Below are 19259 nucleotides of genomic sequence, written 5' to 3' on the forward strand. Positions count from 1 at the left end.
TCGCGCCTCCGGACCACCTGCCAGCGCGCAGCCTGGGCTGTTGATGGATCCTCAGAGACGCGGTCCACGCGGGCCAACGCCTGCAGGCTCTGGCCCAGGCTGCGAAGGGCTGTCCCTTCGTGATGGCAAAATGAATTGCGGATCTCCATTCACGTGTGGTCGCTAAGTGGAAGCTGACTGTTGTTGCCCGGGTGTAAAAGACTTAGAGTTCTCATTAGGACTCATAGGATACAGATTTGTTTTACCGTTTCATAAACCGCCATCCTGTGCGTAACATGTCCAGTCACAATGCCTTGTGTTTCTCCCAAATAACCATAGTCGACGTGTAGCTAGACATAAGATGTAGTCGTTGCAGGCTGATATTCCAGACAGCTCAGACGTCACGCTTCCGCAGAAGTTCTAATACACCAAACACCTGCGAAGGCTGGTGATGTGCCAGCGTGGCCAGCCTGCGACCATGCATCACACCAAAACCAAAGCAGACGTTATTACTCTCAGCGGATGCCAGGAAGGCTGTGTTGAGAAATGATGATCATTGAGGGCCATGATAAACAGCTATCAGACGGGCTTTGTGCTCAGTATTTATGGTGGGGGCAATAAAACACTATTACTGTCATCGGAATGATTTACACATTTAGAGTTCACCCAAATATTGGATTGGATCAGCATTTTAAATAGAAAGAGGAAAATATCTAATCAAAACCTCTTTATTTGAATAGACTCATGTCCCAGTATATACAGTAAATATGAATAAATAATAACAAAAATGGCAATTCAAAGAAGGTTTAACAGAAGAGATTCACTGCAAAATGACGTGCAATAGATAGAAGTGTGTGGCTTTGCAGTATGGACCATCAGGACAGATTCAATATAAATTTTAATTAAGAATATGATTTCCAAGGATCAGCAGCTTCCAGTGTGCCAACAGACAGATGCGAGCTATGCAACCTCGTCTCCGTCATGTCGTCCTTGAAAAAGGACAGAACACACAGAGAGTCGAACCCCCGAGAACGCCTTCCGCACAGCCAGAAGACAGGAAAGGAGCGCAGAGGGAGCAGGGAGAGGCCGGTACGCCTCGAGGCCAAAGATCCAGACACCAAACATGCGAAATGAGGCACAAACAGCGATGAAAGAGAGGCAGAGGGAGGCGCCATGACAGCTGATGGCCCAAGACAGACACCTTGAGTGGAAAAAGGAGAAGCTGGAGGGAGATGAGAGAGAGGGGCCTGGACTCTATGCGCTAGAGAGAACAGAGAAAGGGCAGAGAAACCCGACGGCTGTCAAAGGTTCCCCACTGTCTGTAATGAGGAAACTAAACAACTAAAAGTCCCGTTCTGGGTACAAGTCGTGAGTCACTCAAAGAATGCACGAGAGTGTTATCTGACCACGCTCCCGTGATCTTTACTTATTACTGGGTTAACCCAAAATAAGAGCGTGCACTTTGTGCCTGACTGATGCTGATTCAGGCTGATATCAGCAGGGACGTTATTCATGAGGAGGGAGAAGCCCTGCAGTCATCTGACGGTTTGAACTCTGATGACGGACGGGGGCCCTGCAGCAGCGGGGGACAAATATTAGGGCGCGTCTAGTATTGTTATTGAGTAGAAGCTGTAGTAGTACAGTAGTGCTTGTTTAGGGTTCCGTGCACGAGCCCAGTGATTAAAAGTGAAGAGTCCTCAGGCCCGTCCATGTCTTCTTCATGTGATCTGCACATTAACCCTAAAGAGGAATGTTGTGTGAGGCTTTTCTCCACCTTCTAAAGCTTTGGTGTAATAATACAGAATGAATAACAACAAGTTGCATCATAATGGCACAGTTTGTAATTGTAGAGGCCTGGGCGGCTTTTTTTTTTTTTTTTTTTTTTGGACCCTCGCTGCGTAATCGCAAACCAACAGGACGATCAATTGAAGGTAATTTGGCTGGCAGAGGTAATGTGTTTAGTTGCCTGCTGCGTTTGGAGCTCAGCTGGTTTCCAGTGACACGAAGAAAGACTGCGACTGTTAAAGTAAAAATGAACACAGACGTGGGAAACAGTTACGCTCGCCTCCATGCAGCTGGTTGCAGCGTTGTGGTTCCCCGTACAGTCGAAGGGGGGGGCAGCACCGTGGGTGATTTGTCATGTCAGAGAGTGAATATTAAATTTGAATCTCCATGGAGACGAGGGTGAGATTTGACGGATCTGGCATCAGATGTCAGATTTGCGTTTTGATGCGTGGCACTAAATATAAACACAACTTGCCCGTGTTGCACTTGGTAACAACTGAGGGAGGAAGAAGCTGTTCGGAGCCAAAAATGAATCAAGTGAATCGCAGATACAGTATTTCACATTCTGATTAATAGAAAGCCTCCAGTGCTTTGGGTTTAGTTAGAAGCATGGATCAGATGACTATGTGATGAGGATGACTCTTTCATTCTGGCCTTGAATGACTGCACTGGACCCCAGAACCAGTCAGGAAGCTCGGCCGCGTCTCCTCCCTCCTGGAAAACGCCCGTTTGCAGTTAGACAGGATGTGATGTGAAGTGATGCATCAATAATTCAAGTCTGCGTAAGCGTCCCGTACAGCAGCTGTCTGTATGTGTTACTGCAGACTCATCGCCTATAAATTACGTTTATATGCATTAATTCTTCATTAGCGACTTGCGTTCAAGGGCAGCGCTCAGAGCCAAGTGCAGGTCTGCAAAGATAAAGAGGCAGTGGAGAAGACTGTGAGGAGGATTGTAAAGCATTAACCCTCTGTCTTCATTTGAATGTGACATTTGTACGTTTCCTCCGTCTGAGCAGCAGCTTCAGATCTTTCAAGATATGACATAAAAACAACGAATACGCAGAAAACAGAGAAGTGGCAAATGTTATGAACTGAGGGTGAAACACTGCTGCCTTCAAGTGCTGTTTTCACGGCTTCATTGTCGGCCACCGGTAACAAGCGTTTTTACTCCTAGTGGAACTGTTCTGTCAGTGAGTGGGTGGGTTTTAACACTCAATTTACGGATGTATGTTTGAACTCCTATTCATCTCTGTGGTTTAATTGATGGCCGCAGTGGAGACGAGGGACGCTCACCACCTCCTCTTAATATAATCGTATATAATCGTTTTCTCATCAATGTCATGTTTTTTTTAACATTTTGTTTCCCATCACCTGCAGTCCTTCAGCAGAAGCAATGTTAAAACATCCATTAGTTTTACAGTAGCTCCAAGCAGTGGCAGTGAAATTGAAAATAAATCCCTTTACAGTAAATTACTAGTAAACGCTGCTCTAACTGTTGCAGCTGTGCCACGTCACCGTAGCGTAAATTTGCTGATATTCACTGTAAGGTGTTTGCAAAGACCAGTCGTCTGCTGTCAGACGCCAAACGTCACTGTAAGGAAGTGTTTCCATGAAAAAAGCGAGGGTCCAGAGTTTGATAAACACACCTTCGTGCTAAGAATAAATCACGGCGGCCGCCTCAGCTGTCTGCTCGTGGAGGCTGAAGGATGTATCCCGCTCTCTCTACAAGTTGATTTAGATTAGTCTGAAAATGATTCAGCCGCTCTGTGGAGGACAGAAACAGTAGCCACACATACACACACACGCACACACACACACACACACACACACACACACACACTCACACACATGCACACACACACACACACACACACTCACACACGCAAACACACTCACACACACACACACACACACACACACACACAGACACACACACACACACACACACACACACACACACTCACACACGCAAACACACTCACACACACACACACACACACACACACACACACACGCTCTGCCAGTTGTCTGCTGCGCCGCTTCAACTGCACTCCGGGCGCCTGAGCTTTACCTCACAAGAACGTCTGCTCTTTGATGTCGGGGGGGTTTATCATCCCAAAATAAGAAAGAAATGTGAAATCAATGCGGTGGGAAATTTGAGGACGTTTAAAAAAAAAACGGGGGGGGGGGGGATATCTAGGGGGCACAAGAGGTGGTGCAGGGAGATGAAAGCAGATACACAGACACGTGTAAAATGAAAGCGCTGCTCCTGAAGCAGCATTGCTAATCACAGGGACGCACGGAGCGGGACGCTTCCGAGGCTGCGCTCGTCTCGTCGGGAGCCGGTAGCGGCAAATGTTTCCTTTGCTGTTGCGCTTCTTTTCAAGTCTGACAGTCATCATCGACGAGGTGTCACCGCATTTGCACATCAGGAACCGTCACGACGCCGGTAACGTCGTTGCGGCACAGATTCCCAGACTTTGGTCACGCACTTAGTCTTTTCAGACTTTTGGTGTCGAACCTTTTTCGCCCTCCTTCCTTTCAGCATCCGGCTGAAAACAAACTCACACAGAGACGCTGCCTTGTTTATTATGAGAACGGCGCTGCCTACTTCACCGTAAGCCCACCTCCAGCTCGCAGCGATGACTCATGACATGGCTGATGCGTGAACCCTCCATATTTCAGTCCACCCAGCTGGAGACGGGACCCTATCATCTTTTTTAAACCCTCCGGCGTGTGGAGCGCGTTCACCGTCTCCGCAGAGAGGCAGAGCTCCATCACAAAAGGCCGGGATAAGCATCTGTCGCACAGACTCACAGCACATGGCTGTAAATCGCTGTCTGAATATACACTGGCAGTTGAGATTCTGTGCATTACACTACGGCGGCCTATTGCTCCAGCGGTGCAGCCTCATCCTCCCTCCTATCACTTTCATCAAACACGTGTTTTGCTCGGTAACTGGCAGCGGCGTAGACAAACGAATTAAGGCAAATTATGATGAGGGCAGCAGTAAAATGAGCTCAGGCTCAGCCTCACGGTGCCCCCGATAATAGATCTGAGCGAACGCTGCAGTAATGTGAAACCACGTCTCTGCCGGGAAAGTTCAGCGAAGACAAATGCGAAGAGGAAGAACGGCAAAAGAGAGGAAGGAGGAGGATGCGACGTCCTGCGTGCCGGTGATCTGGTTCCTGCGCTCCTGACGTCCAATGAGAGCAGGCTGACGTACGCGATGCCAACTCGGAGTGATGTGGATCAAGCGTTGGAGGTTTTGTGGAGCTAATTACTGTTTAGCCACTTTGTGACAGCCTGGCGGCGGAGTGATCGGCGGTCCTGGAGTGATTGTTTGCTGCCGTCGAGTGGCGTTTTCTGCTCCGGCGCCGCGCTGCCAAACAAACTGCGTGAGTCACCATGCAAATGAGGGTGGGCGATGTATTGGATGACATAATACGGGCCCGCATTACAATAAATGACTCTCTGCGGTGCCAGTAATGATGCGTTTGGTAAAGGGCAGCAGACAGACAGCGGTCGGAGGCAGGAGGGGAAGGTGAAGAAGAATCTAAAACGTCTGGTGTTTTAAAGCTGCTACGGCCTCTCATCATCATGGTCCCCGTCACATCCAGGCCTCGTAACACATCTTTTACCACTCAATGACACTCATCCACACATCACACGGTGTTTGCGCTTCGGTAGCGGCGTTTTTAATGGGAAATGACACGGCTTCCTTTAAAACAGGAAGGATGTCAGCTGTGCCGGTTCATCGCCACATAACGGCACAGCGTGATGAGCTCAGTCTGATTCATAGTCAGACACCAGGTGTCCTGGCCTCATGTTAAGCTCCGCACATGTAAGTGATTTCCGAGCATCCTCCACTGGCTCGGAGAGTGACATTTCTTTGATGGGCCCCACAGAAATGTGAGCATGTAAACAGCAAAGCACATCTTCGTTGCCTTTGTGGAGTTTTTCAACTGCTTTGAGACACTATTCAAACCCCAGCTACTAATCAGCAGCATTGTACCGACTCATTCATTTCCCGTTTTTGCACGATTCCCTTTAAAAGTTTCTGCAACTGAGACATTCACATCTTTTTTTTTGACTCATTAATGTTTCATATGGTAATAACAACTGGGAGAATAGAACTATTAAACAAGAAGGAATGAAGCTTAACAAGAGCATAAATCAAACGGCTGCGCATAAAGAAGCAAAAGACCGACTTTAAGGCAAGCCTTTTAATGCGTGATTACACGTGATTAGAAATGCAAAGAGGAAAATGTGCACATTTAATAATGTGATTGATGAGGTACGCAGCAATTACTGGCAGGTACAATATGAGTCAGGAAGTTTATTTGTTCCCTGCTGCAAAGATTAGAACAATCAAAAGATAATGTACCCCTCAACAATTGGAGGACAGAGTTAACGCAGGCTGAATCAAAGCATAAATATACTGTATATAAATACATTTTAACCCTTATGGACACATTGTGTAACATTTTAGTTCAATCACAACTGGGGGGTGGTTTGCACGGCCCCAGCCTCCCAGAGGTCTCTATTATGTGAGGACTTGATGCCACTGGCTCTTGCATTAAGCACTCAGGCTTCTTCTCCTGGGACGTTCGCCGCTTCCACCACCGGGGCCCTTTCCAAACAGACAGCGGTGGGGATGAATCGTTTGCCCGTCACGCGCTCTGCAGTGCGGGCCTTGAGCGTTCTCTGTCCTGTGCCTTTGCTGGGCCGGTTTCAGGTGTGGCAGTGCGGCGGCAGCGTGGAGGTCCTGCCCTGCTCTCGTCTGGCCCACATCGAGCGCGCTCACAAGCCCTACACCGAGGACCTGACGTCGCACGTGCGGAGGAACGCCCTGAGAGTGGCCGAGGTTTGGATGGATGAGTTCAAGAGCCATGTGTACATGGCCTGGAACATCCCCCTGGAGGTGAGTGAGCGATGACCGGGATTCAGGTCCACAGGTTCTGTCATGATGAAAAAAGGAGGATTTGAAACTATGACAAATAAAAAGTGTGAATATAATGATTATTTTGATATTATTTATATTAGAATTGAACAACTTTGGATTTGAACATAAGGTAATTAACTGATGAATGGTGTATTAAGTATGGTACAGCATAATGGTATAGAAACTGTTGCTCCTAGTGTTGTAGCATGAAGATTAAATGCAGCGAGCCTAACTACGCAGCTCTACAGGCTCATTTTTCACTCGTCGGCTCTAAACTGAGGAGTTCAGCTGATTGATTTAGGAATTTAGGAAGGAAGAAAACACCAACACAGCTACAGTAGCTGTCGCTGCATCAATAGTGGTGCGAAAAAAAGCACAGTACAGTAAATAACCGCATTGATTATTTGTCGCATCCTCTTATGATAAAAACCTCTTGCTGTTGCATCTTTAAGGACGCATGTCCTCCATGAAGCCTGTGTCATTATCTAAACGGAACATTCACACCGATATCTACAATAATGCACCAGCCCACGTTCACGAGTACAGATTGAATTAGAGCGTCCCCTCACAAATCCACAGCACCGATGGGCTCCGTTCTTGGGCTCCTCATCTAAATGTGACGAGGTTGAGTGTCATCTGCTGCGAGCTGCTCCGCTCCCATCGCAGATGCTTTTCTCAGTCAGGCCCGTGACACCTCCAGGAGGCTCAGATCAAACGATTCCTTGTCACTCCTAGAGCGGCCGGAATCACCAGATCCGTGCCGCGGAATAAATACATTTTGAATGATTCGATTGAATAATCGGAGCTGGAGCTGCAACAGTTAGAAAATCCAATGGAAAGAGAGGGCAACAATGAAAAGATTAATTAAACAGCTAAATGAATCACATCTGCGACTTGGGAACGAAATAATTAATAACAGAGAAATAAAGCGAAGTACAAGGAAAAAGATGATGTGTAATTCATGTTTCATAGCCGACGGGCAGTTCATTCATTGTAATGTCGTTATTTGAGCCTTTATTGCAGATGACATCATCACTTGTGTGTTGTATTAGTGTGGATGCAGACTCTTGAACTGGATTCAGTGAACGGACAGAATCACTCCTACCATGTTGTTTTAAGTCAAATGCAGCATCCCTCAAAGGCAGCGTGGTTTTTTCCGTCTCCCGCATAATCTGTTTGAATATGTAAATCCACGTTATGAATAGATGAGCATCTGCAGGCGATTCATTCAGTCAATAATGAGCCGTTTAACAGAGGCTGTACCCAAAGAAGCGTGAAATTTAGCCCCAGCTTTAGCCCCGTGAATTTACCACACAGCAGAATTGTCAGTGTTCATTTACCTTTAAGAGTGTAAGAAGCCAACGCGGTGCCAGGTCACATTATGGCCGCACACGTCCGGGTTCGCGTTGGGGGGATTTGAACACCACACAGCTCCGTCAGCGGATCACTTGGGCATTCAGTGTTCTCAGATGCCTCCTGTATCAACAGGAGTGAGGCGAGCATGGAAACAACTCTACACTTCAGTCTGGACCCCAGGACAGATGATGAATGTGGGCACATTGTCTAGTTTATAAACTATACACACTTCAGTAAAATTAGTTCTCATGAGCTTAAAGTACTTCCTGACTGCTGATGTCAAGCTTTGTCAGTCTGTGCCTGACAGTCGACTGGTGGAGACTTTTATTTCCTAACTCTCTTCAAACTGGTGAGCATCAACAAGTCTTCCGTCAATGTCTTACACAAAAATCCCCCGACACACTTCTAGCAGCCTGTGTTGTCAAGACGTTGATGGAGACTCACATTTCTTTGCTTTAGATCAGGCAGGGCCTCCCCATGAGCTCTCCTCATCATCATTCCTACAACTCAAACTAATGAAAAGTCCACGTTACGATGCAGGCTGTTGTTCTGTAACTCACCAGTTCCTCTCTGGGAGTTTCATGTGTGAAAAGCAGAAGCCCAGGCAGCGCATGACAGTGGTTCCTGTGAAGTGCCTCAAAATGTTTAATTTGGTCCAGTACTTCAATAAATGTGTCTCTGCTGTTTTCCATCACTGGTAACTGGACTGTGGCTGAGGGATGCGGCAGCGGGAATAGTTAGAAGTTAGAAAAAGCACAAAATCAAGACCATCCAGTCGAAAATACAACAAATGGCCCCACGAAGTGCCTTAATGGCCTATTATCCAATTCACATCTACACAGAACCCAGTTAATCAATTGTACACTGTGTGTGTGTGTGTGTGTGTGTGTGTGTGTGTGTGTGTGTGTGTGTGTGTGTGTGTGTGTGTGTGTGTGTGTGTGTGTGTGTGTGTGTGCGTGTGTGTGTGTGTGTGTGTGTGTGTGTGTGTGTGTGTGTGTGTGCGTGTGTGCGCGTGCTCCTTTCTTTTTGTGCGACTCCAGGACTCGGGGATCGATATCGGCGACATCTCGGAGAGGAAGGCTCTGAGGAAGAGGCTGCAGTGTAAAACCTTCCGGTGGTACCTGGTGAACATCTACCCTGAGATGAGGATGTACAGCGACACCGTGGCATACGGAGTGGTGAGCCGCCGTCCTCTTCATCCCAGACGAGGTTAAATCGCGGCCGAGCAAATCTCTCCAGTCCCTCGTGCTTTCGGGCTGCGGTCAGAACCGAACCCAGGGCCTGCTGCAGCAGCTGGCTCTTAAACGTAGCTACAAAGAAGACTTTTTGTTCTGCGCTGTTCCATCATCACGACTGGCGACGGGTTCGTAGATTTATAGCTTTAATGAGGCGTCGTTTAAATGCAGATGTGGCCATGAAGCCCCATAGAACGATACCAGTCAGGATAAGTCTCAGTGGAAAGGCCACAGCGGCGGCGCCCGTGTGGGGCCTTCGTACTGTAGTTGTTCTCTAACGGCTTCATTTCCACAGTCCTCCCACCTCACATCACTGCGACGCCGCCTGATACGCGGCGACGCTCACACCTCAGCGTCGAGCCCGCGCTCTCCGTGCAGCGTGGCTGATGTTCGTTTTCTCCCACGCGCCGACACATTGTGCACGGGCAAACCAGAGAAATGGGTCAGCCTCATTAAATTCATGCTTCTGACTTACTTGAACTCATTATTTTGTATTTATGACATGCATTTGATGAGCTCGGCGGCGGCGGCGGCTGCAGAAGTCGATGCAGTACGTGAGAATAGATTGTTCAGCACAGCAAGAAAAAAGTTGAGTGTGTATGAACTTTAAAGTTGTGGTTTTTGTATAATTTGCGGTGCCTCCAAAAGAGGAATCTATAAAAATAGTGAAATGACTCATTGGAAGCATGAATCCTGGCATGAGTCGGTCACATCCACATCAGTCGCGTCCTCAGGTTCTTCACCTCAACTGTTGCTGCCGTCCCCACAGGTGTCACTTACTGCCGCATAATCAGAATTTTTCCGCGCACGCTGGAAACCGTCAGACCTGAGCCGTCGCACGGGCCCATTTGCTGCCTGTGGATTTGTTGATTATCAGATAGAAGTAGGTGCCTGGTGAGCTGAATCATCGCTGGCTGCGTTCTTCTGATCTCGCATCTTTGCTTAATTCGCTCCTCGCACAAATCACCGTCCCTGGACTCCCCGCGGTGAAGTTTGTGTCTCGCAATCAGGCAGACCTTTGTCATGACACGCATGAATACTCCTCTGGGCCCCTCATGTCTGACTCATGTTCATTAAGCGTGACGCTCCTCATTTGCATTTTGATACAGCCAAGAGAAACTTCACAGGATCCAGAGATTCGCGTTAGATGTTTGACTCGCGAAGGTCTCGTCTCTGTAAACATCTGTGGAGCCGCCTGGCGCTGGCATGAGGTGGTTACTGTGGGAAACGTCTTCCTTCCGTCACCTTTCTCTGATTTAGTTTGTAAAGCCGGCCCAAACTCACACAGTGAGCGGATACGCTTTCATACCAACACAGCCAGTAGTTCTCAGTGCTGGGATAAAATGTCCTTTCACTGTAGCAGAAATGTTACAGAGCAGATAGAAAAAAGGTAGATGCAGTTTTTCACCCTCTGGTCAGCTTCCCTACAAAATACACTGTCCTTTAATCGGGCACATCAACAGTAGATCATCCTAAGTGCATGAGGGGAAGCCAGGCCCGGGGATTCAAACCCGCATCCACACTGCACCACATCCCACAGCAAACAGCTCCGGATGTAGCTCCGTGCTTGTAAATACGCTTGTATCATAAATAACCCTGTCTTCTGTTTCCGGCTTTGTTTATTTGTGTGTGTTTCTCTCTCTCTCCATCCGTCAGCTGAAGAACTCTCTGAAGACTGATCTGTGTCTGGACCAGGGCCCCGACAACGACAACGTCCCCATCCTGTACCTCTGTCACGGGATGACGCCTCAGGTTAGCGCCCCCCCGAGCCTCGCTCTGTTTTATGAAGGGCGCGGCGTCGCGCAGCCTGTAATCTTTCACCTCCGTATTTTATTTCCATCTTCCTTTCTGAGTTTTTCTTACTCAATAAAAGCGGCTCCATCATGAAGAAAAATGACCCGTCCCTTTTTCCTGCTTTCATATCAGATCAAACTCAGTAGCTTCAACTCATAACATGATTAGGTTTTCTATTTTACCCTTTACAGAAACAAGCCTTGATGTTTAAAACACACCTCCGTTTAGAGGTGACATGTCCTCACTGAATCCATCTCTGGATAAAATGCCATAATATTGATGAAGCACAGTGAAACCTCGCTTTTGATTAGGTGAGAGTGTACCTGAGCGTTTGTCTCTGTCTGCAGCTGTATTCATTGTAAAATCAAAAGAGAAGGTGAATGATTTCAAGCGCAGCGTTTTCCACAATAAGAGCACGCCGGTGCTACTTCTCTGGCAAACGGGGAGTTTAAGCGTCTTCAAATGTTGGCACAGCTTGATTATGGTTTGCTCCCTCAGCCTCCTCCGGCTCCGATCGATCCCACCAACCCATTATGTCTGAGCAGATTTTTGCAGCGATTGTTTAACCTTGCTCTGACAGTTGTACACTTGTCTAATAGAGTCAGGCTCGATCTCACATTATCCCACTCGATTCAAATGAATCTGCCTATTGCGTCACACCCAGAACACCTGTATTGACATTTACCACCACAGGTGAATTACAACAGATCTGACCACAAGTCAGCTTCCTGACCTAGATAACTTTACAACTTGCTAATTAAGTTATGTGCTATAAATCTCTTATTAATCCAGACATCTCAAACAAAGGATTGGAGCAGCACCAGCATTCCTAATGAGATTAGGGATGTCCTCTGTGAGACAAATCTAGTCTGCTCTATTTTTACGCCTCGGTGTTACATCATCGGGAGAAATCGGTCCCTGTGTTGCTTCTCGCGTCGATGTTGCAGATGTGGGTGTCGGCCTCCTTTTTGTTGGCGGCGCCTTAAAAGAGCGACATTCGTATCTCGTGTCGCATCAGAATGCTCAAACAAAAGCGCTGTCGTCGCACGCGCGAAGGGAGGAGTGTTTAAAAGTTTACAGTCGCACACATGGCTGCTCATGTCACTCCAAAGATGAGCAGCAAAGCAAAGCAAAGCACACGGGTTTTATTTTTAATGAAGGAAAGTCCTTTAACTCAACCCCTCATTAACTGTCCCTCATTAGAGCGCTAATCAAAAATGCAGATTTCTCCAGACCCCATGAAAAAAAAAAGCTTAACTCTGCGATGAATCAGATTCCCACATCTTCGCCGCATGCTTATGTAGTGTTTAGATTCCACAAACCAATTAATTGGTTCTCTCTTTTGTACTTTTGTTAAGGAGAGCGAGAGCAAAACACTGTAAAATACCATAGCATAAATATCATGGGAGCGTTAAAAGTGTGAACATTCATTCCGTATAAAAAAAAAAAAATCACTTAAAAAGATGTCATGAATATGCCTCTTTCTGCTCCTCATTACAAGCGCCGAGCTTGTAATGAGTGTTTTTTTATAGAATGTTTTCCAGTAATGAGAAAAATCATCATGTGCAAACCTAATGAATTTCTAAAGTTTATTTAATGTAGAGGATGGACCCCTTTCAAATAGTCATTAAATAAAGGTGAGGAAGGGAAGGAAGGAGTTGTACAATATATATTACTGTTTATACAGTATGTAAATTAAACTTTAGACCATTTATATTTTCTATCACTGGATTGATTTAGTTACGCTCAAACTTTCAAAGTTGCCTCCAACTTTGTCAAATCTATTTGCACGAGCTCATCTTTCATCTCACATTCACATTACAGCCAGGTGTTTTCGCAGCTCCTTGTTTTTCGGGCTCTTTGCTGCAGCACAACAAAAAAGCGGCGCGTCGCAGCAGAACCCGCCGTAAATACAATGGGCTCAACCTCCGTCTGGCGCCTAAAGCGCGAAGCTTTTTCTCTCCTGAAACTCATTTTCAGCCGCTGTCGTGAACAGAGGCAGTTACTGGAGGGAGGCTCACAATGGGCCCGGGTCCTCTCTGGTCCCTGGGTTGTGCTAACGAGCCGCCATTGCGTCCCCCGCCTCCATTCAGCCCAGATAACTGCAGAAACATGCAAATGCGCCGTACGTAACCCCGCCTGTGATGTCCCTGCAGAACGTGTACTACACCGGTACCCAGCAGCTGCACGTCGGGCTCCTCAGTCCCACCGTCGACGACGACGACAACAAGTGCCTGGTGGACGTGAACGGGCGGCCGCGCCTGGTGGAGTGCAGCTACGCCGCCGCCAAGCGCATGAAGCTGCACTGGCTCTTCTCTCAGGTGACGGCTCCCGTTCGTTTCTAAGGTTCAGCTCCTTTAACGTGAACACCGGAGCGCCGTGAAGTCCAAACGAGCTCCCCGCCCGCTCCCCGCTGGTATACACAGTCATCAGGCTGATTCGAGAAGCACCACGTCTCACACTGAGCCCGTGAATATTACAGATTTGCTGGGGATCCGGGGCTTTTACTGCGGCTGTAGACTTTTAAATCAGCGCTTCAGTAAACGTCTGGCCTTGTGCTGTGTCGACGGTGGACAATGTCTTTTCTCTGGTCTCGGGCAAGATTGGGAGAAGGAAGCGAATTCGAGGCTTCTCGTCTGAGCATGCAATGTGAAAGTCTGTTCTATACAATTACGTCTGAGAAGATTAAATAGAACCAAACGAATGCGCTTCTCTCTCCTCGTCGCTTGGTGCATTTTAAGACTTCAGATGTGATTGTTCAGTTTCCAAAGCAGAGTTCAAGAGGAAATGGAAGCACTCGATGCTTGTGAAGCGCCGGTATCAGCCTCACTTCGTGTCTTTCCTCAGCAGACGGACTCACACGGTTGTCATGGAGATGCTGAACTTCTTATCACATATTACCGATTTTGAGGCCGACTTTTGGGGGTGTTACGCGGCGCTGGCTCGGGGGCATCTCCACACAACGGTCCATTAATGGCCACTGTACCAGCAGGCCGTTATCTGTAAAAGCACGTCTCGTAGGCAGAGGTTCCTCTCCTCTCTGCCGTGGCCTCCCGTTCCCACTCGCCCCTTTGTTACAGGAGAATCCTGCCTCGTTTCATGCCAACACGCCGATGTTCTCTGTCCGTTCAGACTCCAGACTATTAAAGTTCGTCAATTGCGGGGCTTTTCTTTCTGCACTAAAGGTTTTGCTCTTTCTTCAGGCTCAACATTTCCAGTTTTCCCATAAATCAGACTTCATGTGCACATTCTGACAATATTCTGATAAAGTGGAGTTGACCTTCAAGCTGTTTCGCCCTCAAGATGCTTTTTTCTTCAGTCTGTTTCTGTTTGTCTTTTTGCATGTATTTAGTTGATTCATCTACTGTATTATTTTTAAACAAACAATTGCTTTACTGTTTTTGCCCTGAAACCGCGTTGATGCTGTCTGCTGAGGCCAACGAGGACGCTGGTGCGAATCAGCTCGGGGCACGTTGGCCGCTCACATCCTCATCCGTCCGTGGGTCTGAAAGGAGCCCGGTTACACTGTGGGCTCAAATTGTTCTTGTGAAGTCTTAACCAGCCGCCTTTTTCATCTTTTCCAGGGAGGATCCATTCAGAACCGGAAATCAAAGAGATGCCTGGAGCTGGTGGTGAGCGGCGACAATGAGTTCGGCTACCAGCTGGCTCTGCAGAAATGCACTGGACAGAAGTGGTTCATCACAAATGTGCTGTTTAGCGGCTCGTGAGCGGCCGCCGGCGGGAACGGCGGGGCGGGGAGCTCGCGCCGACGGCGGCCTCCTCCGACCGCGCGCATGCGTGCGACTGCGGAAGAACCGGAAGCAGGTGAAGAACGCGCGGTGGAGAACCGCAACCTCCTCCGAGCGGTCGGCATCACATCGTAAATGTTAAACATTTTATTTTCCCTACGGAATCAGCCACAGCTGGCGGATATTTTACAGCTTTGACAAGGTAGTTATTCGGTATATTTTGTGGTAAATACAGTAGAGCCAGATTTTGGTTGACTTGAACGATGTAATGGATCCGGTATGTTTTTGTACTTGGTTCGTACCTGCTACCGTGTAGCGGGGTTTCTGAACGTGTCCCCGCTGTCATTACCTTATTTGAGTGTCTCAGGTTTGTAGGTTTATTATGAGATTCGGATGTACAGCTGCGGGAAAATGTTGGGACAACTTTGATTATTTTGTAAGTGTAAATATCTCGATTGTTTGTATTCAACAGCAGTAAAATAACTGATGTGAACAGTTTAGTGCCGACGTCTTTTTATTCTAATGTTTTAGCCACAGTGAATAATTGAGCTCGTTTTTATGTTGACCTTCAGACTTTGAGCAGAAAATAGAAATCAAGATGAGGCCGTGTGTTACAGCATGAAAGCAAACAAAACTGAAGTATTTTCTGAAGCAACGGGGGTTTTTAGAGGGCGACAAAGCCGAGCGGCTGTCGGGGTTTGTGACTCATGCGTGATCTCTCAGTTGTGTGTGTAGATAAACAGCACAGCGAGTTAATCAGCAGAGCAAATGTTAAAATATCCAACACAACTGACAGATTTACATTGTTTGGGTCACGTGTGGTGTGGTGTCTTCCTCACGCTGGCCATTAACGGACCGTCGACAGTTCCCTGGCAGTAACTGGCCTCAGGGTCAGTCTGTCATTGGCTGCTTCCTGATGTAACCACAATTACGATTACACCGACAGCCCTCACAATGGCAGCAATATAATATTGTATAGCGTCGTATTGCTATACTGTGGCCATCAGTGTGGTGTCAGTGCTGCTGGAACCAAAGCTCACAGTGTGTTTACATAATGATAAAGCTTCAACCTTCCTGTTGCAGTCTCACCTGTTGAAGCGCCATGATGGGCACAGGACAGTTCAGCCAGGCTTCACTGACAGTGAATGGCAGCTGTCACTGCTCCAGCATTTTAAATATCTATCTTCCAGCTGATTCCACAGCAGCATTCGACGGGGAACCAGCCCCATGAGCGTGTGAATATTGTTTTATTCGGTGACTTTCACTGAATAACACGAACTGATGCACACGCTGCATTGGGGACGAGCGGCCGTGGACATGGTGTCGTGGGTTTGTTCTGGTAAGCGCTGATGCTGATGCTGAGGCTGGTGCTGATGCTGAGGCTGATGCTGATGCTGAGGCTGGGTTTCCACCCTGACTGCTGCCTGCACCTGGGGAGCAGACGAGTGGCACAGCCTGTTTTCAACGTGCCAGTCCTCATTACCGTCCACATTCACGCGGCGCTCGGCAAACCAAGGCATTAAATATACATGGAAGCCTACTTTCATCAAAAGGACCTCCCTTACTAACAAATCCTAATGTATGCTAGGAGCTCGAACCTTTGAAGGCAATGCACAAAACGGTATTCCCATTCCTATGCATTCCCATTCCCAGGCCTTCCTGCCGTCCTCATTGCCGGCTGGTGACGGTAGATAGGGAATCTCTGTGTGTACGTTAGTTAAATATTTTACTATCCTACACGGAGTTATCACTTTTGTTGATTTAGCACATCGTCGTGCGCCACAGAAGGACTTGAAAGCAGTTTTTTTCCTCCAAGTTGGCACAGGGTACACAGCAGAATCAAATTCCCCCTAAATCTGGAGTAAGAGATACATCCAGCCGTATCCCACAGTGATGGAGCTGTCTGAGCATGAGTCACACGCAATATCTCAGAAAAGTGCTGGCCTGATTTCTCCGAAGCCGCGGATGGTAATATGTCTGTCTTCCCTTTGAGATCTAACATTTGCAAAATTACAGTCATTTTCCCCGCTAAGGGAATTAAATGCTCACTTCTTACAGGTGCACATGCTGCCTTTCCTTCGTGAAAATGTATATAAGCAATTCGTCACGGGAGCCACATCTTTTTATATTGAGCTCTTGTTCAATTTAAACTTTCCAGAAATACACAGATCTAATTTTTAACATTTGTCAAACCCACACTGACCAGAAGGACACTGTGTATTATTTGTAGGAAACATAATGTTCTCTGCCGGGTAATAGAAATCCCCGTCGAGGTGGAAATGTGTTGCTCCTTTTGTGTTTGTCCTTGTTAAATAATTTATATGTGTTAGTCCAGAGACCATCAAAACTAAACCGCATGAACTTACTGCTCACAGTTTGAGCATATGCACCATGCATCAGGCTTCGGGAAGTCACTGATCCCAGCCAGGAAATGCAGCGCATAACATCCCAATTAAAAAGCATTAATGCGAAGCTCACTGGTTCCTGCCTGTAGCTTCACATTGTCGCTACAAAGTGGAATGGATGACTATTATTCCTAAAAATAGACGCCTCCTTCTCTGTGCACATCTCTTTATCTTAACCTCTGTAATTCCCATTTTTTTGCCTCCTGCGGGAGAAGGCTCTGAAAAGTAACCCATCCTATCTTGTCATTTTGATCTGCCCCCAGTGTGGCGGCATAAAATATTGAGGAATACATTCCTGGCAGAGGCTGCGGTGAGATGAGGGGGGATCGGCTGAGTTTTGAATACCATATGGCAAAAAGGAAGCAGCCTGTCAGAAGTGGAAATATCTGAATGCCCCCTAGGAACCAGAGGAGGTTTTCTCTGTTCCGTCTCCTGCAGGTGAGCCACAGGTAGCTGTCACGCTCTCGGTGCTGCAGGGTGTATGGGACAGAGACGCAAACTGGGAATAGCAGTTGAAAGTAAACACAAACCCTGCAAACGACGGAGCGGCTCCTCTCGCACAGGCGGCGGCGTTACGGGGAGGCGTTTGAGCAGGGAAACAGATTTGCCGGTACAATGCGTGTGGGTGTGAAATCTGTGTTCGCCCGTGCAGCCAAAGCGCTTCACATGTGGATAAATGTCAGCGTTAATTGTTTTCTGCGAGAGTGAGTTGTAGCGGCGTTACCATGGCGACCACTTCTGAGCCCCGTCTTCTCCGTCGGGCCCATAGGTGAGCGCGTCGGCTGGAGGGGCCTGACAGGACGTAATTGCCCCCAGATGCAGATGCAACTTTAATCTTTGCCCTTTCGATGTCACGGCTGTGTGCTCTGACCTATGCAAACGCACCGGTTGACAAATCCCTTTGTTTTGGCGCGCGACCGGGGCTCGCGAGGGATGGGCGTAATGGTGAATTAAAGATTTGGCACAGCAGAAAAGTAAAGTGGAGGTTGGAAGGTTTCATGAGCAGACGCGTTCATCAGGAGACGGTCAGCGTTTAAGAAGCTAAGTGGCTGCTGGCGTCAGCAGCCCAGATGCTTTCAGGTAGAAATAGGGAAGTTTTTCTGTTTTAAATATAGTAATACAATTCAATTCAATAGAACTTCTAATAATTTATTATTAAAATAGATTTATAAGAGACTAAATATATATGATGCATTCAATGTGCTTACAACTAAAGATACAGCAGAGCTTTAGTCCTCTGTGATGAATCTAGATAGAATTAAATCTGGCTATATTTATATATATGGATATATTATATGCCACCACAAATTAGAATTAATGTCACCGCTGAGTACAAAGAATTCCTGCTCATCATCCTGCGATACAGAGGCTCCAGATCCCTGCTGAGTAAATATGTCAATTTTGTTCAATTCAAAATCAACAACACAATAAACTAATAGACCGTAAATAATGTGACATTTTATTGATTGTGATCTAACTGGCTTCTGACAGTGATGGATGAGTCCCCGTGAAGCAGCCTATGAATCAGAGTTTATAGTGAAAATAGATATTGACGGAATTAACTGCACTTCATTTGATTGCAGCTTATAGGATGCATGTTTGTGCATCTATGGAGGGACTTCATGATCAGCTGCTACCGATCACTTGTCATAATCAAAGAGAAATTGTGATGTATTTTATTCTTAGGTCATTGCATCAAACCCAAGGCCTTGTTCGGAATGAAGCTAACATTGAATTCTAAGGGGAAAATCCATCGGGTCAGGTACAGGTCGTGGCTGATGAGAAAGGTCCTGAAATGTTCAGATCAGCATTAACATGTTGCTAGGACAGTTTACTTCAGTGTCTTAAATGTTGGAACCAGTCTGGCTTCATCCATGTTTCCGTGAGGCTTCAGCCTTTTGCTGTGTTTTCTGTAGTTTGTCTCATCCTGCCATTTGGCTGCCATCAGGAGGAGTTGGACTTAAACAATATAATTAAATATCAGATTCCATCTGCTTCCAATGCTGCAT

General features: G+C 47.1%; 1 protein-coding gene across 2 annotated transcripts in view; it reads left to right on the forward strand.

The window, feature by feature from the left end:
- galnt18b (UDP-N-acetyl-alpha-D-galactosamine:polypeptide N-acetylgalactosaminyltransferase 18b) overlaps window positions 1-15338 on the forward strand; it is a 46298-nt gene extending 30960 nt beyond the window's left edge. The window contains exons 7-11 of one of the 2 annotated variants that reach the window (XM_029143609.3): window positions 6505-6690; window positions 9108-9245; window positions 10959-11054; window positions 13253-13417; window positions 14681-15338. In XM_029143609.3, coding sequence (XP_028999442.1) covers window positions 6505-6690; window positions 9108-9245; window positions 10959-11054; window positions 13253-13417; window positions 14681-14824 — 729 coding nt within the window. In that variant the 3' untranslated portion in view covers window positions 14825-15338. The remainder of the gene's footprint in view (window positions 1-6504; window positions 6691-9107; window positions 9246-10958; window positions 11055-13252; window positions 13418-14680) is intronic. The other variant, XM_055507584.1, reaches the window with a different exon arrangement.
- Window positions 15339-19259: the final 3921 nt, after the last annotated feature.

This window comes from Betta splendens, chromosome 3 (genome assembly GCF_900634795.4).
Source record: "Betta splendens chromosome 3, fBetSpl5.4, whole genome shotgun sequence".
Taxonomy (NCBI): domain Eukaryota; kingdom Metazoa; phylum Chordata; class Actinopteri; order Anabantiformes; family Osphronemidae; genus Betta; species Betta splendens.